The sequence below is a fragment of the Gouania willdenowi genome, chromosome 6 (assembly GCF_900634775.1).
Source record: "Gouania willdenowi chromosome 6, fGouWil2.1, whole genome shotgun sequence".
In the NCBI taxonomy this organism is placed as follows: Eukaryota; Metazoa; Chordata; class Actinopteri; order Blenniiformes; family Gobiesocidae; genus Gouania; species Gouania willdenowi.
Window position 1 is genome coordinate 70,888,878 of NC_041049.1, and position 27,459 is coordinate 70,916,336.

General features: G+C 36.8%; 1 protein-coding gene across 1 annotated transcript in view; it reads right to left on the reverse strand.

Moving 5' to 3' along the window:
• Positions 1-17,745: 17,745 nt before the first annotated feature.
• The window catches only part of tmtc3 (transmembrane O-mannosyltransferase targeting cadherins 3), a 29,325-nt gene continuing 19,611 nt past the window's right edge, over positions 17,746-27,459 (reverse strand). The window contains exons 8-14 of the mRNA XM_028448473.1: positions 26,329-26,477; positions 25,477-25,597; positions 25,224-25,335; positions 24,484-24,587; positions 23,271-23,440; positions 21,691-21,917; positions 17,746-20,420 (exon numbers count right to left, since the gene is read on the reverse strand). Coding sequence (XP_028304274.1) covers positions 19,558-20,420; positions 21,691-21,917; positions 23,271-23,440; positions 24,484-24,587; positions 25,224-25,335; positions 25,477-25,597; positions 26,329-26,477 — 1,746 coding nt within the window. The 3' untranslated portion in view covers positions 17,746-19,557. The remainder of the gene's footprint in view (positions 20,421-21,690; positions 21,918-23,270; positions 23,441-24,483; positions 24,588-25,223; positions 25,336-25,476; positions 25,598-26,328; positions 26,478-27,459) is intronic.

Genomic DNA, 27,459 nt, shown 5'->3' on the forward strand with positions numbered 1-27,459 from the left:
GACACTTGAAATTCAAGTGGCCATCCATTTTCAAGATGACTGCCATATGCAGTAGCAAAATGTAATGTTTTGCAATAAATATGCACAGACTTGGCCAATATGGGTGATGCAATCATAACTGATGGTTCAGCACTGGTGAACACCCTGCAACCATGAACCTCAATGACTTTAGAAGACAATGTCGCATTAGATGCGCTCCCTAAAGCACAAGCATACTCCAACAGGTACAAGGGGAGTGGTGGCCTTGTAATCAGTGGGCCATCACTGTGGGATGTTGAGCAAGTCCCTTAACCCCGAACAGCCCCCCAGGTGCTGCAAAATGGCTGCCAATTGTTCCCCAGGGTAAAAAGGCAGCCATCTTGAATGTTTCAGGAGTATTTTGGTGCTTGTATCACTATTAAAAAGATAATATAAGTTATCTGCTCCACAACAAGAACAATGAGGGATTTTTTGCGTTTTTGGTTGTTTTGTGTATTTTTCTCTCATTTTACGCTGATGTTGTTTTAAGTGTTTTTACTGTCACTTTGTGTGTTTTTTAAGTCACTTAGTGTATTTTCCTCTTATTTTGTCGTCGTTGTCGTCGTGAGCCAATTTGTGTGTTTTCTTTTTATTCATTTTCTGTTTTTTTTGTCGCTTTGTATTTTGTAAAAAAAAAAAAAATTGTTTTGTTGTAGTTTTGTGTGTTTTTGGAGTAGTTTTGGTATTTATGTTGTTTACTGTATATTTATGTAATTTTGTATGATTTTTAAAGTTTTTGCTTTGGGGGCCACTCAAAATTAAAGCGAGGGCCACATGTGGCCCATGGGCCACCAGTTGCTTTAAAGATTTGACTTGATTGGCACTTGCCTACATCATGATGGTGACACATAACAAGTTCTTATATGCCAATAAATAGTGGAAGTGCACAAGACAGGCGTGAGGAGCCCTCGGGGACACAAGAAAAGCTGAAAGTAGATGTTATCTGTGTCTGAAATATGCAACCATGTAATACTGTCAATGTTACAACATCTTAAAATAAGTGTCAGGCTCAGCGGTTGCTATTCAAATCCCTATAAGATAAAAGTTTCATTTATTTTGTTTAAAACACTTGTTGACCAACTATTTCTGACTTTGTCTCTCAGTCATTTTTTGAGCTCACATTAAGACTTTCTAATTTAATAACTAACGCTTCCAGTTTATGGTGATTGTGACACTAACTACCCTTTGTAAAAAAAAAGAAGAAACATGTCAGTTTGTCTTTACTCTGAATTATGATTTACATTTTGAATACAGTAGTTTAGTTTTATTTTATTAGTAGTTGTAAAGATCACATAGTGACAAACAAAGGGATTGTGTTTGGCAAAAGAAACCAACAATAAATGTCCACCAACCAAAAAAGGAAGAAAGAATTATATTATCCACCCATATCACCCAACATAAAATACTGGCTTCCAGATTTTGTATCTAAAAGAGAGTACAAGTGAATTTATTAAACATTAAACACATTTATCTATGATTGTGGAAACAATTAAAAAAAAATAATGGTTCGTTACACAAAACTATACTAAAATATTAATTAAATAAAGTTCTAAAAAGCCATTTAAACTTTAAGAGTAATGAATCCCAAAACCCTTTTTTTCTGATGAGAGCAAATGTACTTGGATATTAGTGTAGTGATAGACTCTTAACACACACTAAGGAAATAAACAAACAATAAACATTCATTGCACTGTTGCACTATGTAGCATTTGTCCTGTTATACCTTTGCACTGTAAATAGATATTCATGTGCTTTTAATTTATTAAGATGTTATTGTTTTATTTTTCTATATGTTGTAACACTAATCTAAGCTGCTACAATTTTGTTCTATGACTTGTCTTGTAAAACTACAATAAAAGCTATCTAATCTAATTTAATTTAATTTATTCTAATATAATCTAATCTTATATTTCAATTTGGCATATTTATATTTAATTGTAAAATGTAAGTGACTCTATGGGTGTAAACCCAGCTATTACAATTGATTTTTGCTATTGGCTGAGAAAGAGATTCTGTGACGTCATTGGACCATCATGCGACACAAACAAGCACTGTTAGCCCCGCCCCTTTTATAAAACCTACCACCTGTGTGCTCTACAATCAGTGGTGAGTAGGATGGACTGAGAGAAGAGTGAATAGAGGTATAGTGAGTAATGAATAGCTAGTTAGCATAGCATAGATTGTTTATAATACAGGCTGGGCGTGTCTTAACTGCTCCTGGAGCCCCACCCATAATCAAGGCTTTTTTTTCTTCTTCTAGTGGCAGGTCCGCCTTAACCAGGGGATTTAGTTACACTTTAGGTACGGATAAATAGATTATAGATCAATATGATAATAGCACTAAATGATGTATGTGCAAACAGATTAAACTGAGCCTAAAAACTTGGAATTACACGACCAAATTAAAGACAAACAAAACCACAAACAATGCAAACAGCATTCATTCCAACTACATTCTACCCAATCATCTAAATTATTTCCGTCACTAGCTAGGTTTCCATTACAGATTTTTGCAAAATAAAAGTGATATTTCTAAATGTTGAACGTGTTTCCATTGAACGTTGTTTTGGGGAGGAGCCTCGCAACTCCAGTGAAATCTCATGACTTCGCTGCAGAAAGACGGACGCTCAGAACCTCCTTATAACGCTCTGTGTTCCTTTGTTGTTTCACGTCTAATGTGGCAGTAATAATATTAAGAAATGTCCCTGCATCCTCTTCTCTGTCATGTGACCAGGTACGTCACCTCCTGTGACGTGTATTTGCGGACAATGTGTTTCCATGGCGGTTTTGCGACACATTTCAATATCGAACTGTCTGAAATTCCTCCTCAAGAGAGTGTAAAAACTTTTCTGCGATGTTTGAGTTTTTTTCAGGCGTTTCCATTTTCAGTTTTTATTGCGTATTTCCAAGGTTAATGGAAACACAGCTACTTTCACTCAGAAAATGCAGTAAAGTTAAAGACAAGTAAATATAAAGTTAAGAAGTAAAAAACAGTACAAAATGTCATGTACACTACTTTAATGCAGTATTTTTTTACTATAGTGTACACGCGTCATATAGCTGCCCTCTAAAGGTGCAGTATGTTTCTGTCTGCTGTTCTTCAACCAGCTGGTCACATGACCAGAGAGCAACAGAGCTGTGAAGTTAAAGGTAATTGTTCGTGAACATCTTCAAGCTGCTCAAACTATTTCAGACACTCAAGACAAGCTGGAAAAAAGTTTAAACACAAATGTTGAAATCAATCTGGTATTTTACTTTACACCAGGCGGATGTTTCATCATAGTGTTCCTAGTAGAGCCAGGCCTACGGTTTAAACCTGGTTTAGCCAAGCCGTCCATGAACATGCTGCCTTTTCCCATTTCATCAAACTCTTGGAGGTCCACGGCTGAGCCAAGCCAAGTGTAAGACCTTAGAGATCGATCACAGAATTAATGATTAGAGACGTGAGGGTGCATGAGCTGCAGCTTTTAGTGATTAAACAGCCAATAGAAACCACTGCTGAGACCAACAGGAAGTGACATCATCTGTTACTGAGCAGTGAGAATAAAGGACGGACACGTTTAAGAGGTTTCTGTGGTTTGAACATTTTAAAAGTAGTAAAGGGTTAAAGTTGGTGTTCTTTAGTCAATTTATCACAGAAAACAACTAAAGCATGTGATCACACACTGATCATGTGATCACACACTGATCATGTGAGTTTGATGAGTATTTAACACCTGTCAGTGCTTAATAAATGATGATGTTTTAACTCACAATTAAATAATACAGTATATAATTTATGAGAGTAGTGAGTGTTTGATGAGTAGTTTGTTGAACTAAACATTAAATTCAAATGAACCGAGGGAGCAGCAGTGCTGTTGGATGCTGTTGGATGTCAAGTCCTACACTGCAGATGCTCCCGGTGCAGGTGTGCACACTTCTCACGTCCCGAAAAGCGATAGTGTTCATGGATTTTGTCATCGGGGAGCCTTAGTGCTCTGCCCTGTGACTGACCCTGTACAGCCCCTCCCTCTCTCTGTATTCACAGCTTTATCATTTGAAAGTCTTTGGTGTATAAATCTCTGAATAAGTTTTGTTTGGAATCAGTGAGATGTTAGTCAGGCATGAACCCAGCATGGGTCTCAGATCTATGGACACAGGTCAGATAGTGGAGCCCAGAGCTCACAGTAAAGATGGTGCTGCTGCTTTTAGTTGTTATGCTGCAAAGAAGTGGAACAAACTGCCACTCTATGAATAATATCAAATACTTGTTTGATGTGATTGTACTGTGTGATTGTATAAATAAAAACAAGTTGAAAAAAATATATAGATATATCTCGATACACTGTCGGTGATTTTGTCATTTTTTATATCGCCAAAATAGAAAACTCGATATATCTTGAATTATGATATATTGCCCAGCCCTAGTTGTCTGTCAGCTGACTTTTCCCAAAGCGTTAAACGTCCTGTTGCTCACAGGAACTTGTGATGCACACAGAAGTCTCAGAGTAATGTCTTTGCGTTGTGCTGCAAAGATTTTCAGCTTGGATCAGACGGCGCCGAGCACCCAGGTGGCAACGTCGTTCAATAGGACAGATAAAAGAGAGAGCTGTTTACCAAAGGGGGGTGGGCCTGGTTCACTGACATCTGCAGTGAGACATTGTCTACTGTCTCAGTTGGACATTATCTGCCTTGTTTAGCCTTTTTTATCGGCTACAAATACACAAAGGTCAAAGTATCCGTTCAGGCAAAGCAGCAGGGGTGGCAAGTTTTATTAGAGAAATGCAGAATTTTGAAACATAACTCCAGTTACCGCACTAAGATTAAATTATGTCTGTTCGGCAACTTTATTTTATCATTACGTCATGTTTTATTGACCAGTTCAAATTCTAAAGGCTTTTTTTTTTTTGTGGGGGAGGAGTCATGTTTCCTCACATTTATGTTTTTTTTCTTTCTGTCAAAAACAGATCATTTCTGCCTAAAACAAGCAGCTGTTCTCATCCCTTATCTGGCAGTTTGCTCTGCTTTCTAAAAGCACAGTGTGAAAGGAAAAATAAACAAATGCAATGTGTGAACATCTTCAGGAGTCCTTGTCCAATCAAATACAGAACCCCGCCCCCTAACTCCGCCATGTTGCTGTGACAGTGAAGTTAAGCTTTTTTTTTATTTACCAAAGTCTTGTTCATCTGCTACAATATGAACTTAAGGGTGGGTTTACTAAGATCCCACATAAAAAACATAACATGTATGCACTCGCGAGAAGATTACATGCACGTACTATGATTGCTATAAAAACACATAATAAAGTAGTAGAGAATGCTTTAACTAAAGAGTTGTTTACACTCAGAGCATAGGTTCACAAAGTGGGGTATGGGTACCCCCAGCGGTACACAAATTGTCATAGGGGGTACATGAATAAAAAATTTAAATTGGAATATAAATGGAGCAGCAGTCAGGAGCCTCCATGCATTGCCACAAATTACACCGATGTAAGACTACCCATGGTTACAGATTATTATTTTTATTATCATTATTATACATTATTCTTCAACAGGATAGGGTCAATTCAGAGACAACTTTTACTGTACATTGTATGTGACGTTACATCAGTGGTTCCCAACTTTTTTGGGTCGTGACCAGAGACTTTTTTTTCTTTGCACAATTACCGTATTTTTGATAATGTTTGTTGTTGTTGCACAAAGTGACAAGATGTGCCAGCTCAGATATTTTTATACAGCATTTTATTCAAACTATATTTGAGAAAGTGAAATTATACAGTGGTTTAAAATTGTTTAGTGTGTGGTTTTATAATTTGAAAAAGAATAATAATGAAAACATTTTAAAAACACATTTTTAATCAGTATTTGTATTATTGTTATAAATTATTAGACATTTCAGGTGACCCCACATGGGCTCACGACCCCAAGTTTGAAAACACTGCATTACATTGTTATGTTTTTTTTAGTGCAGGAGTAGGGGGGTACATGGCTTCAGGTTAAATGAGAAATGCTTCATTTTTGGGGGCAGTTGTGAACACATAAACAAAGTCTAGAAGCAAATTCTATAGAGTTTGTTTGAAATGGACTTGAAACGATTTAAATCAAACTCTGACCCAGGGGTCACCAACGTACAGGGCTGGACTGGGGCAAAAATTAATCTCTGGCATTTTGTGTCCAGACCCGCCCACATTATCAGTGACATCACGTAGAAGCTGATATTAAGTCATTGATATGTGGCTCTTTATGTGTTCATTTGAATTAATATTCTCCCAGAAAACCTTAAAAGGGGAAACTTTTTAACCCCTTTTTACCTATTTCCTTTGTCCCATTTTTGCCCCTTTTCAAAAAATTCTGACACTTTTTTCAGACCTTATGACACTTTCATCCAGTTTTTTTGTACTTTATTAAAAAAAAAACAGGGCCTCTTTTTATCCAAATAAACTAACTTTTGACCAATAAATACCACTTGTTTCCTTTTTCTCCTACATTTTGCCTCTTTTTGTTCCACATTTTTGCCCTTTTTCACTATTATTTGCTACATTTTGCTCATTTTTTGGCCACTCTTGACAATTTTTGGCCGATTTTAGTCACTTTTCACTCTTCATTTTTTGTCACCTGTTAAAAATGAATTTATTTTTTACATGTTTTACGATTAGTTAAAAGTTGTTAGTTAGTGGTTAGTTGATAAAAACAAAGATTTCCTATGAATTGTAATTAAAATGAAACAATTTCATGAATTAAGAAAAAAAAAAGTGTTACATGTTGAACATTTCTTACCTTTTTAAGTTACTGTTAGTTTTCCTTAATATCTAACCCTTTAATTAAAGTGAAACTGAATATCTCAGAAGCGTACATCAAACCTGTAGCACTTTGGATGATTTCGTAGCTTTGAAGTCACTCTCAGTTTCAGAAAGGTTGGTGACCCCAGCTCTGGACTCGTCAAAGGCTGCTAATGCTAACCCTAAATAGGGTTCCACTTTGACAGTCACTGACTATTTTTTTCTAAATGACTAAAACTATATCAAAATCTGTTTATATTTTCATTCACTAATTGTCTGTATGTGTTTAAAAACATGAATACCTTCCAATATCAGGCTGAATCTTTAAAAGACGCATAAACTCCTTTTTTCCACCACAGCTGGCCTGCGGTGGACCTAAAAAAATATCTGTTTACATATGTTTATATACTTATTTATTTGTATTAATTATTATTATTATTTTATATTTTTGTACCTTATCTTTCATTTGCATTTTTTTTCTGCGTGTGTGTATAAATATTGTTATCAGTGTTTTTTAATATGCCACTCTTTGCCGTTCTAATTACCCCTCGAGGTTTAATAAAATATTTTCTGTATATTTTAGTCGACTATATCTGTAACTGACTCAGTCGACTAAAATATATGTTGTGTTGTATTGTTTTAATCCTGTAGCACTTTGAGATTTGGTATCAAATGTAAAGTGCATTACAAATAAAATTTATTATTATTATTATTATTATTATTATTATTATTATTATTATTATTATTATTATTAATAAAATAATGATGTCATTTTGTCGACTAAAACTACAATATAATTGAAATAGTCCTGATGACAAAATTTTAGTGGAAAGACATTATGACAAACTAAAATCTCAAAATATCTCTCCTTTGAGGGAAGACAGAATACTGAACAAAAAACAATCTTTTATTGAGCCCATCTTCTTAAATTTGCACATATCTCATACTAGGAGTTTTGTTTTAATCAGTGTTGCAGTCAAAGTGTTATAGCATGTGGACAATATGTGCTTCAAACATACAGTAAACATCCATTAGTGTCATGTGGCATGGCCCTCTGGAACATTTACAGGCACAGTAAAGTGTGACAGAATTATGCTTTTTTTTTTTATGTTTCATGTTTTGAGGCAAAGCAGAGACAGTGACTTTGAACATATGCCAGCAGATGTGTGCTGAGTAGCTTCAGGCTGCCCATTCACCAGCACCACAATAAAACACAAACACTACCAGCTTTTTTATACCTAAGCCAAAAAAAAAAGAAGAAAAAAGGACGTAAACAGTAAGATGTGTTTCCTTTCCCACCACAGCTTTAAAAATGATTACAAATTCTCCATTGAATAAGGGATTTTGTCAATCAATGACAAGTGAACTCCTGCAGTTTTGAGCCCTTGAGCACGAGGGAGCGCTCACTTCTAAAGGGATGTCTCGGTCGTTGAGTGATGGCAGCGGTGTGAGTAATGACGGATCCCCTTGGGCAGGACTTGTGAAACTCTCAGTCAAAGCGAGCAGTCAGCGAACGTACGCAGTGATGGGGTCAGTCTCACATGTTCTACATACAGATACTTTAGCTTAGCGTGTATCCAAGTCCTTTTTTTTCCCCCTCTGCTTAGAACAATTCACATAGACGATAAAAGCACTACAGCCTGATTAAAAAAAGTGATCATTTGTCAATAATTCAATAATAGTAAAAAGAGCCAAATTCTACCTGTCATCACATGTGATGCAAAACAAGTTTTACGATGCCATACATAATCAAAAACCTACACTGCTTTGATGCTCTTCACTTCCCATGTGTATGTTAATTTGGTGATTTTGGGTTCTTGCAGTGTTCCCACATTCGTGGGTGGTTTCTATTTAGAAAAGTTTAAATTTCTCTAAATAGAGAAACTCAGTCGTCACTCGGGAGAAGAAGAACATTGACGTAGGCAACAATCTGAGGAAATACATCAACGACAGAGACAAACACAGAACATAAAGATTTTCATCTTTTATCCTCTTCTCCAGTGAACTACATGAATATGCACTGTTTTCAGGATGCAGATCTACTGAGAGTTTGGTTTTCTCTCCTGCATGTATACTAACATATAGAATAGTTCATTAGCTGTGTGCATGGCTCCTCATTTCATTTACAGAACCCTTTAAAAATGATGACCAATATGTCAATCATCAGTAGCTTTGTTTCCATTAGCCTGGAAAATGTGCAAAATCTAAATAGAGCAATAAAAACTGGTAATGGAAACATCTGAATTTTGAAGAAGAAAAAAAAACACTCAAACATGTTTTTACGCTTTCACGAGGAGGAATTTCAGATGTTTTGATATTGAAATGTGTCGCATGGAAACACTTTTTCTGCAAACACACATCATAGAATGTGATGTAGCTGGTCACATGACCACTTCTCGAGAAAACATGGCGCGGTACGTGTAAACCAGTGGGCGTGTACTGTTGCCGTTCCCACTCAATGTTCTTGAAGCAGAAATACGGCGCTTAGGGGCGCTGCCATCTTGCAAATTTGACGTCATTTGGAGCCAGAGTCTGTGCAGTAGGGTCTGGTGGGAGGAGCCCTTGTAACACCCCCCACCCATTTAGCATACTGCCCTGATGACTTATGCAGCCCAGCTACGTCAAGAACATAAGTATTTTTCCCGTCTGGAAATTCTACCAACATCTTGATCAGATCATAGAGGTTAGAACAAAACCACCATTTATTTACACTAATATCTAGTTTGATGGCGTCTCAGCTTTTCTTTACAACGTAACTGATATTCACACAGAGAGCTACGCAAGACCTGCGTCTGTCAATCATCGTAATATGACATAAGATCCTGTTTTTCAACCTCAAATAACTTATTTAAAACAAACTTCACAGAAAAATGAGCACTTGAACACAACGTAGGGTGAAAATAACTAATGATCGCAGCAGAGTTTAGGTTTGGAAAAAAATGATGTGACGAGCATTTTAACTTTACAATTAGACCCACACTGGAGGAGGCGGGGTTTATGACCTATACTTCAGCCAGTCAGCAGGGAGAGCTCTAAAAAAAAGCTTCACTCCACCGGGGAGCTTGTCCCGTACATTCTTTTTACAGTCTATGGTGTAAACCAGTGGTCGCCAACCCGTCCATTGCGATCGACTGGTAGATCTTTGAAACATTCCCTGTAGATCTTGTCACGTGTATGAAAGTGTGTGATTGCTAAGACACTTCATCCACACAGTCAGAGAACAAACAGCTACAGCAAGACAACAGTGATCAACTGTTCATTAGTTCACTGGTGATAAACTATGTGATCAGATGCTATTCTCCCCATGAGCGTCGAACATGTGACAGAGAAAATTGTCGCCCGTACATTCCGCGGTCAGGACCCCTTAGTGGCCGATCACAACAGTGTAAAAAACAATAGCTGCCTGTTTAGATGCCTGAACAAAACCACCGGAACACAAATGAAGCATAGGAAATTTATAATAATCACGAAAACAAAAAAAAAAATTTAAAAATAACATAAATACATTATGGCTGATTAATGTCCATCCAGTCCTTGTATAACCCTAACCCTTGTATACAAAAGTTGTTCCATTCTTGATAGTTCAGATATGTGTAAATAGTCCAGAAGTGAGATTCACTTCCTGGACATTTCACCACATTGTAACTAACTGTATTTTTCTCCATTCTCATTCCTTGCATAAAAGTGAAGTAAAACCTTAAAGACAAAACAGTTTTTACTGAAGAGCTAAGGTATCGTAATTGGAGGGTCACAGGTTTGAATCCAATCTGGAGCATCACAATGGGATGTTGAGCAAATCCTTTAACTGCTTGTGTTTTATGTCATTTTGGAAAAAAGCTTTGGATAATGACTAATCAAAAGGCAGAGGTCTTGCTGCCAAAGACCATCTCTTCAAGTTCCAAATTCAAGGGTGGACAAACTTAAATTTAAAACTTAAACTTCAACAAAGTTTGTAGAAAGGTCAAATTTTATTGAGTTGTTCAGTCTTTGATTAACAGGCAGAATGGATTACTTTCCTTTGGGAATTTCTGGACACGTTCTAAGGTCAGTAAGTGGTAGAAAATCCACTTAAAGGTAAATTATGTTCATTGTAAAACCACAAAGAAGAAACTGTCAGAAAAACAAATTATCCATTTACATCTTCACCGTACAAGCAGCCTGTCTCTGCTCTTTGATTGGTGCACCCTCATACCCCGATCCAAGCACTTTTAAAAACGTATTTCACATTTAAATATTGCATTTATCCATGGTTGAATCACATATATATATGGAGTACAAAAACAAATAAATAAGGTAAATATCGATGGTTGTTTTGTTAGAAATATAATACAACTTTTTTTGGTGATAAAAGGGATAAATACCTACTCTTTAATAGCGTTAGGTTCCCATGAGCTGCTGATACTTTTTGGTGCCTTTTTTAAAACTAATCTAACATTTCACACACTTTTTTTTGGCATGAGCCGCCTCAGATAACATCAACAGAGACATCAAAGTCCTAAAGCAAGGCGTAGAAGCCAACCGCACACCACCCAGCTTTAAGAGAAAATTCTGTCTGACAGTTTGACAGTTGCACTGTTTCAATCATCATAACAGGAAAGTCTGGCACAACTCGGCATTTTGATGTGTTCCATCATTGTTTTCCTCAGGTGTTTCCAACTATGTTCATGGTTCCAGTTTTGATTTGCATATTGGTGGTTAAGCCTTTGATTTAGGGCTTTGCACCTAATCACATCTGAGAATATGTCACCAGTTAATATCATGGAAACTTATTTATGTAACAAACAGAGGGATAAGATGCATCAGTTATTCATGTCTAATTAACATGTGTCGCTCTAAATATGAAAGTCAGTCTCACACATACTGTGTTTGTTCATTATTTTGTGTTGGTTTAGGTATAAATCCACTATAACATAAAGTTATTATAATGTCAGTTTAATGCAGGGTTAATAATGACATTCATCTCCTATACTTACTTATATTACATGAATAAAAACTCACACACCTTCAAGGAGAACATGCAAACTCACATGGATAAAAATGATTGTGCCTACAACCTGAGACACGTGCACTACACATTCATAATTATCTAGATAGATGATGGATAAATGTTTTATGTAAAAAAGTGACTGAATTAATAAACTCATATTGTTTGATTGTGATAGGAATAATAATGATTTTAGAGCAGAAAAGACTAGAACCAGGATATTAAAGTCCAAGGTGTTAAATGATATGATGTATTTGTGCAGTGCCTACGAGTACAGTTAGCTGTAGTTACAAATATTATAAGTATTTAAATTCCTTTGTCACATTTTATGAATTTGAAATTGATCACAAAACATCAGGGGTGAAAAGTAACAAAGTACTTTTTTTACTTTTACTCCTTTTTTTAAACAAATATCTGAACTTTCTTCACCTTACATTTTAAAAATGAGTTTGTTACTTTTAAGATTTATGAAGAAAAAAATGTTTGTAGTTTGAGATTTTTTCTGTTCGACAGGTCCCTTAGTTTTATGGTTAACATTTTCACGTTTTTAAAATTGTAAATTCAATGCTCTGGGTTTAATTGAGCATTTGCATCAATTTTTTCTTATAACATTTTATTTACAAGTTTTATCTGTGTTTAGTGGTTAATTATCCAGGTGTTCATAAAGACTTTTATTTCCATGTTCTCTACAAGTTTTTGAAAATGTTAAACTCAAAGCTCTGGGTTTTATTGAGCATTTGCATTTGTTTTTTTTTGTTTTTTTTACAAATTGTATTGAGTGTTAAATTCTCCATGTGTTCAAATGTAACAGATTTAACTTGTTTCCATGTATTCCAGTTTCCTAAATATTCTTTATAATATTCTTTATGAAAAAAATAAAGGTTAAAAAAATCCTGTTTTATTATTGAAGGGACATTTTTTTTTAACTTTTTTACTTAAGTACAAACATACTTTTTTTTTTTTCTTTTTACTTTTACTGAAGTAATGGAGCAACTTCAACATGTTTACTTTATTAGAATCATTTTTAGGGGCTACCGGACTCTAAACGCCCTCACTTCGGTTTACTTGTTGTTGTTGTTGTTGTGTACACTAGTTATAATCACTATTCCTCTGTTATTCATGAACGGATTGGGCTGTAATTTGGGAGCTATAATCTATGGATGTGTACGCATTGATGCTTGGAGCACGATTTTTGATTTGGGGCCCGACCAGAAAAAAATAAACGAAAATTGATTTCGCATTTTTTTGCGAGTCAAATATTGAGACAATTTGTGGCACCAAATCATTGACCCATACCAATTTATAAATGGGGCTCATACCCCGTACATGTCACAGGGGACCCATTTTTTAAATGACTTCTCCTCCGTTGAATCAGGCTGTAATTTGACAAGGATTTTCTATGAGCGGATTTCTAGAGCCTCTCTGACATTTTTTACTCAGTGGAACCGAGTCATTTGACGTAGGACACGCTATTTGATGCGGAGACGTTCTGTGGGCCCGACCGTAGTTCATCTGAACTAGTTTTTCCGATTATCTATACTTACTTGACTTACTATATTTATTTGACTAGTACGTTTGCCACCTTTGTAAAACTGGTGCACAATAAAGCTATTTTTATGTATAATTAAATATTAGCCCCTATACTGTACATAGTATGATGATTTACATTTTTTTTTTATCTGAGAATGGTGTGCATGAGTATTGCTGTGCCAGTGCACTAATGCACCTCAATACTATTCAGTGCAATGTGTTACACAATGCTTTTAGAAAGGAACTCCTTTGTGTGTAATCCAGCATCAGTATACAGTAAGTACAGCAGCTCTGTGAAGACCAGATGTTTGTCAAAGATCATTAAAGGAAACGCAAAAACACAAAGACCAGAAACACACAAGGAATGTGACGTTATTAAAAACATGTTCCAAGCTTTGATCGTCTTATAGAGCCGAGGTTCCCAAAGTACGGTATGCTAATGTTCATAGGGGGTACATGAATAAAAAATAAAAATGAGAAACTAGAATAGAAATGGACCAGCAGTCAGGAGCCTCCATGCATTACCAGAAATGACACATTAGCTGATGTAAGACTACCCATGGTTACAGATAATTATAAATTAATAATAAAAATTATTATTATATATTGTTCCTCAATGGGATAGGTAAAATTCAGAGACACATTTTACTGTAGGGCTACTCTGTATGACATTACATTAGTGGTTCCCAACTTTTTTGGGTCATGACCCTATTTTGATATCACAAATTTTTGGCGTCTCCAGAGATTTTTTTCTTTCTTTCTAGAATTAGCTTTTGATAATGTTTGTCAATAATCCTGGCAACAACAAAGTGACAATATGCACCAGCTCAGATATTTTTATTCTGCATTTTATTTGAACTAGATTTATATTTGAGGAGGTTTTCAGATGAATTACAGGCAACCCCACATGAGGTCAATGCATTTCATTAGTGTGTTTTTGCAGGAGTAGGGGGTACATGGCTTAAAGTGAAATATCTGGGAACCACATAGAACGATGTTCAGCCCATTATCCAAAAGAGGAGTTTGCCACATCTGCAAATTAACCAACCAATCCACAGCCGTCCACCAAAACGTTGGCAAAGAAAGGCCAATGTAAAGTTTAGAGAAGCTGCAGAGGTCCAAGCATGTGAGATGGAAGAATCTGTCTCCAGGACAACTATGTATATTGCATTCCACAATGACTGCCTTTAGGAAAAGAGGCTAGAAGGTTAAAAACAGTCATTAAAAAGTCTTCTGATGGTTTACCAAATACCATGTGATGGACAGCTAACATGAGGAAGAAGGTTCTGGGATCAGGAGAGACCAAAGGTGAACTTTTTAACCTTTATGAAGATGCAATGCAACGTGTAACTGAGCACGTCATTCCCAACACGACCCGGCACTAGATTAAACCAACTTTATTCTTCATTTCACAATTTACGCTGTTCAGTGAATAAAACAGGGTTCAGCTTCAGTCAAATTAAATTCATGACATTTTAAGACTTTTTTCAGGGTTCCAACACTTTTTTCACAATGATTTTTCAAAACTTTTCCAAAATATTTTATCAAATTTCCATGACTTAGTTCTGAAGCATTTCCTGGTTTTAGCGAACTCCAGCTGAAGTGATCTTACCTACGCACAGTTTTATAAATTAGGGAATTTGCGTGAATTTGTGAGATGTCGTTATTGTCGCTCAATGATGCTGTCGCTATGCAGCACTTTCACTTTAAGATAATGCTGAACATCTTTCGGGTTTAACATATGTTAAACACTAGTTTAAAATCGGCTATATTTCCAAAACTTTTCCAACAGTTAAAATATTCATGACTTTTCAAGACTGGAAAATTGTTTTTCCAAAATTCCATAACTTTTTCAGAAATTTCATGTCCGTGGGGACCCCTGTGAGAAATGTGAAAAGCTCACAGAACAACACCGTAAAAAGTGGATTTTAAATCTGCGTCTGCGGTCGGGAGGAGCAGAGTCTGCTGATGCCCGTGTCTGTAGCGACCACTTGGTCAGAGGTTTGTTAGCTTAGCGAGCTAACTTTGTTTTAGTGGCTGTGTTTATATAGTATTAGGTGGTCATTTAGGGCCCGTGTTAGGAATCATTGGATTAATCTCCGTTAGTTGCTACAACTAACCGAACATTCCCTGTCAGACAGGAGCTGTACTACGAACGTTGATCACCTATGATCACAACACGCTAATTTAAGCTAAGTGATTACAGCCTCACTACATGCGCGTGCACATAAAAGGGGCGGAGATTGCATCGTCTGACCAATCAATGGAGAGAACTGTCAGACTGAGCGTCTTTACAATGAATGGAGGAACAGTTTATGATCTTAAATAAATATAAATCCATGATGACAGTGAAGAGCAACAGTGTTAGTACAGCACACAGCAGGGGGCGGAGCTTTTAAACTCGCTAAGATCTGATCCACTTCATAACTTGGTACCGACCAGGTGATGAAGTTTAAAATTATGAATAATTAAAATCCATAATTCAGACCAAAAACAACCCTGTTGTTACAGTAAAGACAGGAATTAATGAATGAATGACTAAAGCACACAGGCTGACTGTAGATTAGTCCATCAGATATACTGTAAATCTATATCTTTCCTAAATTATGTCATCGATAAATGAAAGGATTGAATTTATAAATATTCTTATTTCCTAAAGTCAGCTGTCAGATCTGCACCAATCAGGATAATAAAACAATGGGCAGGTCGTTTTCTAAGAGATCTGATTGGTCAGGAGGCGGGACTTGCTAACATTCAGGCCGGAGCAAAACCTGGTCACGACCCTGTTAGTCGTTCAGCATTAATTGCTGTAGTGATTAAGCTTCAGCCATCTTTGTAGTCCAGCACGCACTGATTAAATCCCAGAAGTTAGCACGATAAGAGCTAATCTAGATTCGTAGCATTCCTCAAAATGCTCATTTACTACATTATTTACTTCTTTCTTTCACCCCTGCTGCACACTGTGCACAGTAAAAGCTGAACACCCAAATGCTATTGACATGAATTAATTTGTGACCCCCCAATTGAGTTATGTGTTATGGTAAATTATATATTTATTTAAAAATTAATGTTATAATTTATTTTGAAATGTGAGGCTAATTAACAATCGTAAAGTCATACTTTTTAAATATTTATTTAAGACATTTTAATGACAATTATTTTTAGATTCATGAATTTAATGCCTTTCAGACTTTTTAGGATCCGTGGGAACCCTGTAAAATATTTTAAACATGCAAGTGTCATGAGACAAAATGGATCAGAATTCTTTATCAAGGCATTCCAATTAATGCATCAAATCAGTCAAATAAGATGGATTCTGATAAAATAAACAGGTCTGTAAAGGAAACTATGAACTGAAATAAAAACGATTGACATGTACCCTATTTTTCCAGAATCTGAATTTAAACATCTATGAAAAATGTTCTGTATAGACTTCTATGACAGAAGTGGGTAATTCTGGTCCTTAAGGACTGCTATCCTGCATGTTTTAGTTTTTTTCATTTACTCACACCTTCTCCAGGGGGAAGTGATGACACAAATTATGGAAGCAGGAAAATGTGTAAAATCATGATTATAGAAGCAAAATGACTGTTAACAATGACAGCAAAACTAAAGAAATGCGTTGAAATTTATTTTATTTCAAAACCCACCCAAACCATCACCAAGGGGTATTGTATTGTACAAAGATAAAAATTAAAATTAAAAAAAAAAAAAAACCTTTGTGACAAACTTGATTCTTACTTCAGTCACACTGTGGTAGATATTTACGGACTTTTAGCTCAGGTTGATTAAAATTGAAAATGAGTTAGTAACGACAAAAACAATACATGAAAGGAACTATCAGTGCATATATAAGCAATAAATAACACTGGATACAGTACCATTAAATATAGCCTGATGCATAGGAGGGCTTTGTAATGCACTGCAGTTCTTTTTATTAGTGATTCTCAAATTTTGAAAACTCAGTCAATAAATCTCTTCATAAATTAGCCTTTAACTTGGATTGAAATATTAACTAGCTATTTTGAGAAAACTGTTGAATGAATTATACTTAAAAATCTTAATCTGTGAACCCTTCGTTCTTTTGTTATTTTGTTTTTAAAACCAAATCAAAATAACAAAAAGGGTTTTATTTTGTTTTACTGACTTAAAACTAAAACAGAAATACAGAAACATCAAAAACCAGACAAGCAGCGTTTTTTCTGTTTTAAAATTAAATCTGTTTGTGTGAAATTTGGACGACAGCTTCATGTTTTAAGCTCACCACACAGAGTGGACCCACAGATGGGGGCGGACTTTTACTCCCTGATTTTTTTAAAAAAAAGGAGCAACACAGAAGTCACATTACTGATGAATTCATAAATAAATAAAAAAAATAATGTTATGTAAAACATGCACATGATATGTGATTAAAGGAACCAGAAGTGGTGTAATGAATCTACTGGTGCTCCTCGTTTCTTGTGATCAACTTCCGTGTGTGTTGACAGTTGCCGTTAGTGGCTAGCATTATTATAACATGCAAAATAAATATATATTTTACTGCCCTCAAAAAAAACTGTAACTGTCTTTGCAAAAGTGTCACATTATAGAAGTTCTAACGTCTATATTTCATCACACCAGCCTCACAGTCGATAGTCGGTCACCAGATTATCTGGATACTATTTGGACCGTAACACTGTTCGGTAAAGTTGGCAGATATTCACAGATTCAGACTTCCAGCGTCACTCTTTAACGACACACAAATTCCACCTCTTTACCATCGGTGTGAGGTGGACGACATGACAAGATCATTTTATCAAATGCAGGGGAGTAAAAGTCTGCCCCTGTCTGTGGGTCCTCTCTGTGTGGTGATCTTAAAACGTGAAGCTCTTGTCCATAGTTTCACTGTAAATATCAAAATATCACACAAACTAACTAATCTAATTTTTAAAGAAAAAAACGCTGCTTGTTTGGTTTTTGATTTTTCTGCATTTCTCTTTTGGTTTAAAGTCAGTAAAACAAAATAACCACACTGTTTATTTGTTATTTTGATTTAGTTTTAAAACAGAATAACCAAAGAACTAAGGGTACACGATTTAATCCTATACGCTCCCAAGTGAGAACCATTGCTCTTTTAAACTAATAGTAATAATAAACCAGTGCTGTCATCAGTGCTCTGTGAAATTGAAACATTGTGGGATAATTGTTCTCTGAAGACATCCATGAGCTAGAAAACTGCTGTTTGTCCTCTGTTGCTGGTGATCAGGACTGAATATTGTTACAGTCAAAAAACAATTTTGAAAAGAAGTCAATGGTGAAATGATTTGTCATTATGAGAATAAAGCCTGAAAGATGTGGGAGAGATGAATGTATGACCTTGCATTTGTTTACTACCCTGCAAGATTTCACCATAATTGGCGTTACAAACCCACATGAAAAAAGGAAGTAACCTGATGATATTTTTAGAAAGTTATACCTTCATCATCCCTGAGGAGCAGGATGTGAAATAACTATTCTTTTCCAATGTGCTCTCAATAGAAAATCCCCCTTTGTGAGAGGTAAACAAACAATCAGTCCTTCATTGTTTATTCTAGAAAATTGTTTTAGGGTCAAAGTCATAACTGTTGAAAAAAACTGATGTTGAATAAAACAGGCAGAATGAAAGCACAGCTTTGAGGTTAGACAAAAGAAATGACGACAATCTATTTTAGACACAGTTGTCATGGAACTACTGTGATGGTGATGTAGTGGTAGGAAGCAGTGAGCGAGATCAAAAAAGATTGGAAGGCTGCAAGTTGTGAACTGTTCCTTTTGCTCTGCGTGGTTTGCTTTCAGGCTGTAGTTATGATCCTGCCTGTAGGAAATCTGGGGAACACCCAATTTCCTTTAATTGTCTAATACAATCTTTGTTTGCCATTAACGACACCAAAAGGAGTGAGTCACATTATAGTGCCAAAAAAAAAAGAAGTAAAAATCCAGTGATAAACATTGTATACGCAAGGCAAGATAAAACAAAAGCAATTTATGATAAATGAACACATTTAAATAAAAAAACACATGCTGGCTTTTAGCTTTAGATACTATCCCAACACACACACACACATTGTGCTTCTTATTGCATGAACTTTGTGTGCACTTTCCTCTTTTGACATGATTAGCATTAAAATGACATGTCAAACAATCAAAGATATCCAATGGAAAGTGGTTGAGATTACATCATTTTTTAAATGACGGTCACTACAGTTGTGAACAAAAGTCCCTAAAAATAGTCGAGGTAAAAATCACTACGTCAATCTCCACTTAATATGCGCTCAATCTCTTCCAGTCTCTTCAGAGCTGCAGCTCTTTTCTCCTCTATGTCCTTAATGTCTTGAGTGGACTTAGTTCGTTCGTTGGTTCCGTCTAATGGTTCCGACTGGTCCCCTTCCACGCTTCTGACGCTCCCAGCACAGGATTTCCGTCCATTCTCTACATTCCCAGCTCCATTTCCAACAGCCTTGCCACCCTTTCCTTCCTCTTCAACCTTAGAGACTTTTTCTGTGTCTTGTGGACTTTTCTGCTTCTCCTCATTGGCTGCTGCCGTGGCAACCTCTGCTGAAGAAATGGGTGTCCCCGCTGCACTCATGGCTGCCATTTTGCTTCGAACTATGCTCAAGTGGCGCCGTACATACTCCTCGTTCGGTGCCATGGCTAGTGTTTCCTCCAGGCAGCGCTCGGCACGGGAGAGGTCGCGCTCCTCAAAGTAAACCACGCACAGGTTGTGCTTGCCCTGGACGTTCGTTGGGTCCATTCGCAAGATACGCTCGAAACAAACTTTGGCTCCTTGGGTGTCCTTCTTGTGGTTCATTAGGATGTCGCCCATTAGAATCAGACCTTTGATGTGTTCTGGGTGGTGATGGAGCAACTCGTTTAATACGGGCAGGGCATCAATCTCGCGCTTCGACTGCGAGTAGAGCAGCGCCAAGTTAAATAGGGCACTGCGAAATCCAGCCTGCAGACTGATAGCTTTTCTCATCCAACGCTCGGCTGCTGCGTTTTCATCAGCATCCATCGCCAGCATGCCAAGGTTAAAGTAGCCGTTGGCATCGTCTGGTTCCTCTTCCACATAGGTGAGAAAACGTCGCTTAGCCTCTGGCCAGAACTTGGGCTCACCTGCAACAGTTGACAAAGACATAATATTAATCCATTTGTTTTTAACCAGTATTCTTTGTTCACACTGCAGTAGCACACGCTGAGTGAGTTTTAGCGGTGAGGAACTTCATTTTAAAGGTTCTTCAAAGGAATCCTCCACTGTTTTTTATGTTCTTTTCTTTTCCTTTAATGGCTACTCTAAAGTGCTAAAAAAAAAAAAAAAAAAAAAAAAAATCGGCTGACGGCCGATATTGAAAAAAAAGTCCATGTATCGACCGGCCGATATATCAGCCAACCTCATATTCATTTTGTTAACTTTTAAAAATGGCACCATTTTACCATTTAAGAGGCTGTGCGCCGCCATGTTGAAATGACATCATTGATGACGCCAATCGTCCCTTTTAGTCTATTGAGTTGAGGTGAAGCATTCAGGATCATTTAGCAGCTTTTTCAGTCAAAACAACAACTTGTGCTGCTTTGTGTTGATCTAAATATCAGTAATAATTTAAAAAGTCAATGTAAGCTGCTCTGAGCAGTAGTTTGATCCTGGTTGTCTGTATTTACATACACGGAGCTTCTCTTCTTCATGCCGTCTATGAAACAGATGAACTCTCGCCCCCTGCGGTCACAGATTTTTTTCGGGTCATGGATTTTGTTTATCAAATTTCGGTAAACAAGAGGTTTACGTCCATTTTTAAACTTTTACTGATTTTTAGAGCAACCTCGTATTGAAAGATGTTAAAGTAAGTTAATATGCCTCTTTTCCCCAATTTAGTCCACCCAACCCATTCCACCTCAAACTACTTTTTCAATAAGTACGTGTTTTGCAAACTGCTCCAATCTAATCTAGTATGTTACCCCTGATGTTTGGTTGCCCTTCTAAAACGCAGTGACCTGATATTAGCCTGCAGCAGAAATGTTCTAGTGGTAAAATGTGGTAAGATTTACAAAGACAAACATCAATGTTGGAGATGCTAATATAAACTGCCTAACCTCCAGTCAAACCTGCTGTTAATATAAGTGTTTACCAAGTGCCAGTGGAGCTAGTGAAGCGTGGCTTGACAGAAACTTGGCCTAAAATGCTGCTGGTGCACAGTGTTTATTACAACATCAAAGGTGCTTCTATGAACTGGGCCCACGCCCTAAAGGCAGTATCAGGTCATTTTATTTGTTCACACCAATCGGCATGAAAAGGTTTCTATAAAAGTGACAATCAACGCTTTCCACCAGCAAGTAGAGTCCTGCCTGTGCTCCACCTTCAGCCTGTAAGCGCTTTGACTTTCTCACTCACCGGACTCCTGCATGAGCAGTGCTGAGTTGAAGAGCGCCAGCTTGTGGCGGTGGTTCAGCTCCAGCGCGTGGTTAAAGTTCTTCAGGGCTTCAGAAGGATCCTTCATCTCGATGTTGACGATGGCCAGATTGTACCACAGGTCGGCATTAGTGCCGTCCAGCTCTAGGGCCCGGAGGTAGGCATCCCTGGCTTCTGTGAGCTTATTCATTTTTAGCAGCAGCTCCCCTCTGAGCCAAAGAGCCAACAGAAAACACAAGTCAAACCACGCAAACATTAAATATGTATTATAAACATTTTTTCTGTTTCTGTGCAGCCATTTGCAGGGTTTTTCTTATTTTCATTGGATTCCAGGTTTTGCAGTACCTCAGACCTAAACTGATTCATTTCCATTTATTTTCTTTATTTTTTTTGCACAATACATTTATAAAAAACAAAACTTAGTTTGTCCATCCATTCTACTGCAGGTAGCACAACAAGTTAGCACCACCTCCACCTTCAAAAGTGGCGGAGATAAAAAAAAAACAAAATCTGCATAATTTGAACATGCTCACAACCTGTTATGTACACTGCTAAAAAATAAAGGGAACACTTTAACAACACAATGTAATTCCAAGTAAATTAGAATTCTGGGAAAAAATCTGTCCAGTTAGGGAGCAGCACTGATTGGATTGATTCTGCAGGAGGACCGTTTCTCTTTCTCATCCGTTCTGGCTGATGAGACAGCATGCATGTGTGTGTTTTAGAGTTCAAACAACAACTCTTTTTACAGCCTGTATTCATGTTCTCAGAGTCCGTGTAAAGCAGAAACAAATGTGTCACTGACCCCTGAGCTAAATTTGAAAGATGAAAAAATTGCAAAGTATATAAAATTATTTCTCAAAATCATCTTCTCTCTGTTCTCAGACGCTGGAGACGTGTCAGTTAGAGGCGCTGGAACCATGGCCACTCGCGGGAAGGGCACCAAAAGCGCTCGAATTGGGCCAAACGAGGTGTCAGAAAGAAGGTCTGCTCCGCCCGAGCCTGAATATGTGCATCTCCCCCGGGTAGAATCAGAACTGCGCCCGCTAGAGGCGAAACGCACAATTGCAGTGCAAAAAAAGTGCTCATGCCGAGTCCGAATAAGTGGTTTGTTTTCGGCTAGGGGCCGAATTGCGCCCGCTGGAGGCAGTGCTTCAGCAGCAGTGTGGGTGGGGTTTATGCTAATGATGGCTACGTTACGTAACGCGGCTATAATTTCTGACTCGCCCATTAAATCCTGAACACAGAAATTTGAAACAGTTTGTGAAACCTAGCTCCACAATTACATTATAAATGGATGAATGGCTTTTTACATGTTTAAAGGAAAACATTTATTTAAAGTCTTGAGAAGAAAATGTCAGAATATGCTTTACACAAACATTTAACAGCTTTTGGATTAAAGAAACTAATCCATAGAACAATTATTTGGACAAGAATTTTAGCCAAGAACATGGAATAGAATAAGGTCACACTTTCCGTGCTCATATGCATATTCTAAAGACAGTGGTTGCCAAGTATGGCAACATGATCAGCTGTAGTAAAAAAAGAAGGAGTAATCTTGCCTGCTGATGTAGGCCTGTTTGAAGTCTGGTCTCATGCTAATTGCTTGTCTGTAGAGCTGGTCTGCCTCCTCCAGACGGGAATCATTGGCCCGGATCAGATTGGCCAAGTTTATGTAAACGTTCAGATGATTCGGGGCCACCCGAGTAGCATACTTCTTACCAGGAATAACCTAGAGTGTTGAAAGGATCATTTTTAATAACTTTCATGCAAGTAGCAAAAAAAAAAAAAAAAAACCCAACTACTAACAATAAGAACAATAGTGAGGTCGTTATGCATCATTACTGATAACAGTTCACTACACATTAAACATTTGGAGAATGTTAAATCTGGAAAGTAGCAAGTGGATTGAATGGTCATAATTACAAGGAATTTAAAGAAGTACTTATGGTACAAATAAAATAGCCATTAATAAAACATTTAAAAAGAGGCCTCATCTCTAAAGTCTAATTTTTTATGTTGCTGAAACTATTCCTCTTTAGGATTACTTTAGCAATATTTGAAAAAGTCAAATGAAAAGAATTTTTAGAGGTACTAGTTTTAACAGACGCCAAGGTTTACTAGAAGAACCAAATTCACATTTCATTAAGCTGCTTTGGTCAGCTTAATTAATTCACATAAGGCAGAGGTTAAAACCCTCTTAAAAAGACCAACAATAACTTAGTCACAAATAAATCCCTGAACAATCATGTGGGTCCATGAATCGTAAAGTTTTTCTTTCAGATTACAGACCTTAAAATGAAAATGGTTTAATGGGTGCGAACAGCAAAGATTACATAGGGTTTTTTTTCTAAATAAATTATTTAAAATATCAAGAAACATTTTTAAAATGGTTAATGACCTTCTTGATAGTGGTTTTCTACAACATTACATGTTCTTAAAGCAGCCATAATTAGTGTTTCGTGTGGTTTTGTCTAATTAGCAGCTAAATGACTGGAAGTTAATAGAAACTTACTTCTTGTTTCAAATGAAAAACCTGTAAAAAAAACAGCAGCCTAAGTGATATGGGAGTTGGGATGTTGTCATAACTCACCACGATTTGGCTCCTGTCATTTTCACTCATATCTAATGCACTTTTTTTCTTGCTTCAAACAACAACCCTGAGCACAGGACGTCCACAGATGGTAAAACAGAGTCTCTTTCTACTTCTTTGTGCTTTGTCAAGGCCAAAATAAGGTAGGAAAATGCTGTTGAGTGTGAGATTACAAAATGTACCTGTGGCATAAGAGACTTGGCAACCAGGTATGCTTCTTCTGCCTCTTTGGACCTGTTAAGGTTCTTGTATGTCCTTCCAACATTCATGTGAGCTCCAATGTCATCTATAGCAACATTATCAGCAACAAAACAAAAGAGAAATCACTCGGGGCCTTTATCAGAAACAGAAAACTTTAAACAAAACCAAAATTGGCCAAAATCAACCACACTTGATATTCAGCATGACAAGAAATCTTTACTTGTCATGCTGAAAATGTGTGGTAAACTGGCTAAAGCGCTGTTTAATGTCTTGGCAGGTGTGATGCACAATATTATTTGCCCGTTATCGCTATCGACCAACATCGGCATTAAAATTAACGGTAATCTGACTGAGATATCAGTTTCTTAAATCGGCTTCCTTTCTTGATCAACCCATAGGCATCATATGCGTTGACGACTCATCACTCACGAAGAGGCGGGACTAAGCACCGCCATTAACTAAGAATCAATTTTGTCAAGTTTTTAGTAATTATAAATATGTTTTGCATTCATTCAGTCTAGCCTTGTGAAGTAAAAAAAACAAAACAAATATATATATATATATATTATATATATATTTCGAGGACAATTGGCATTGTAAAGCAAGCCTGTTAGATTTCCCATCATCTTTGATTTGACATGGTTAGTGTAACAGTGAATACAAAGGGGGTTTAGAAATAGAACATCAATGGTTTACAGAAGCCGGATGTTTATATTTTTACCTGGTTGTACTCGGGTGGCCTGAAGGAAGTATTGCAATGCCTTGGCGTACTCGTTTTGATTCTCCAGCGCGTGGCCAACATTATTCCACAACTTTGCATTGTTCTTGTTGACCTAAAGTTACAGACAAACTTATTTTGTTTTATGTTCAACGTGAAGCTAACATTTCTATCACAAAGCCTATTAAAACAGAGAAACTTAAACAGCAACAGACCAAGTCTTTCAAATTATTTGAGAATTGCATCTTAACCTCACCTTTAGGGCAGAGGTAAAGAGAGTATATTCTGATTCCCAGTCCCAATTTCTGTTGAATGTTTTCACTGCGTGTGTCGTTAATAGCACGCCAATGATCAGCCAGGAAATCTTCTTCAAGCGTCTATAAAAACGAAAAGTCAAAAAAGGTTTTTCAATGATGAGAAATGTTCTTTAGACTGCCAGCAACAGGCGAGTACACGCAATTAAAGTCACATAATGTATTAGAAAAGATCAAAGGTACTTTTGAGAAAGTCAGGGCTGACCTTAAAGTGGAATAAATAAATGCTTCCAGAGGAGTACCAGTACTTTCCACACTGAAGTCCTGCAATTTTTCCTAATTGGATAGCTGATGGATGCTACAGCTGAAACACTTTTTCTTTCAAGGAAATTATGTAATGACATTTTGGTTTGTTGTGCCAGCCAAGAGTGTCCAGCAAACAATGATATGTTCTCATTAACAGCAAATCATAAAAAGTGATCAAACAAATGTAATTCGATAGATTTGCTTCAACAGCTGAAATCTGATAGATCTAATGTGAGCAATTACTACATTTTTATTCATACAGCCAAATATGTATAGGTAGTGTAAAAATGATGTGACTGAGGGTATATCTACGGGTATATCTTTTCCTAACTTTTGTGAATGCCGGGATTCCCAGACAGAATATTGTACCAACTTCCAGATTTCCTGATTACTGCAAAGCTGCTTAATTATTCAAAATCTGAAATTAAATAAACCAATTTGTAAAAGTAGTATCTTTTTTCTAAAACAAACTAGTTTTAATCAGCAATGCCATCTATTAAACAACTGACACACAAACAAGAATAGTATAGGTTTGCAGAAGAACTTACCCTTTTTGCGAAACAATCTTGAATCCATGTGCAACGAGAATACAGAAGCCCATACTGGGCACGTAGAGAACCCTTTCAGCAATGACAAACCCCACAGGGAAGAAGAGGTTGGACGCAGGAATAAAAGGCAGGGCAATTAAAGAAAGGGCCTGTGAAAAGGTACATTAAAATACTTTAAAGCAGTAGAGCATAGGTTAATATCAGAAATGTTTCTAAAATTCATTTGAACCCACAGGTTTGGATAAAGGATTACCAAAAACTGAAAATGGTATGTAATCTTCAAATGTGCAAAACGAAGAGCTGCTGAAATATTCATGAATCCATTTTAAAAGGTTATAATCTAAATAAGGTGAAAATTGTAGATAATAAAGAAAGGTATGACTTCAAGTTGCCCCTTTTCATAATAAAGAATTGTTTAAAATAAATAAATGAAATAATATAAAAGGAACCAGGACCAGGTCAAAAACACAATATGCAATGTCAATAAAAAAATTGTCTAGAACATATTGTGTAGCCCAAAACCCACAGAAATAAATGCCCTAATAGGTGCAAAGCATGAGCACAGGCAGCAGTTTTGGGGTAGGGAAACTAGAGATACCACAATGAGAAATCAATTTCTTGTTACATCAAAAACAGGCATCTGATCATTTGGGAAGCTATCCCTTTAACCTTGAGCCATAGATAACCCTCAGGTGTTTTATGTAACAGAACGCCATCAACAAAGTGCTCTCACAGCACGAGTATTAGATTGCATGCGTCATGTTATCTAAGAGGGGCGATGATATCATGACACTGCAAACATCTGAGTGGACAAATTTATAGGTAAACAAGGTAGGACTTGGCATCGCAAATTACAAAAAGTTTTACTTTTCTTTTGAGAACCAGACTTCATAACTGCAGGATCCTAATTCCCTTCACTTAGTTTGGATTTGTGTTTCCTTTTCTAAAACTAGTATGCAATACAGTAAGGAAATGTTCTGACCTTTGAAGTCATGGACCGCTTGGACAACACATCCCAACTTGTGTAGTGTCCACAAACGACACAAATAACAATGAACCATTGCTAACTGTTTTCTTTAAAGCATCATCCAAAGAATACAGTTTCTGCTCATTTGTGCCAGCCAAAGTATA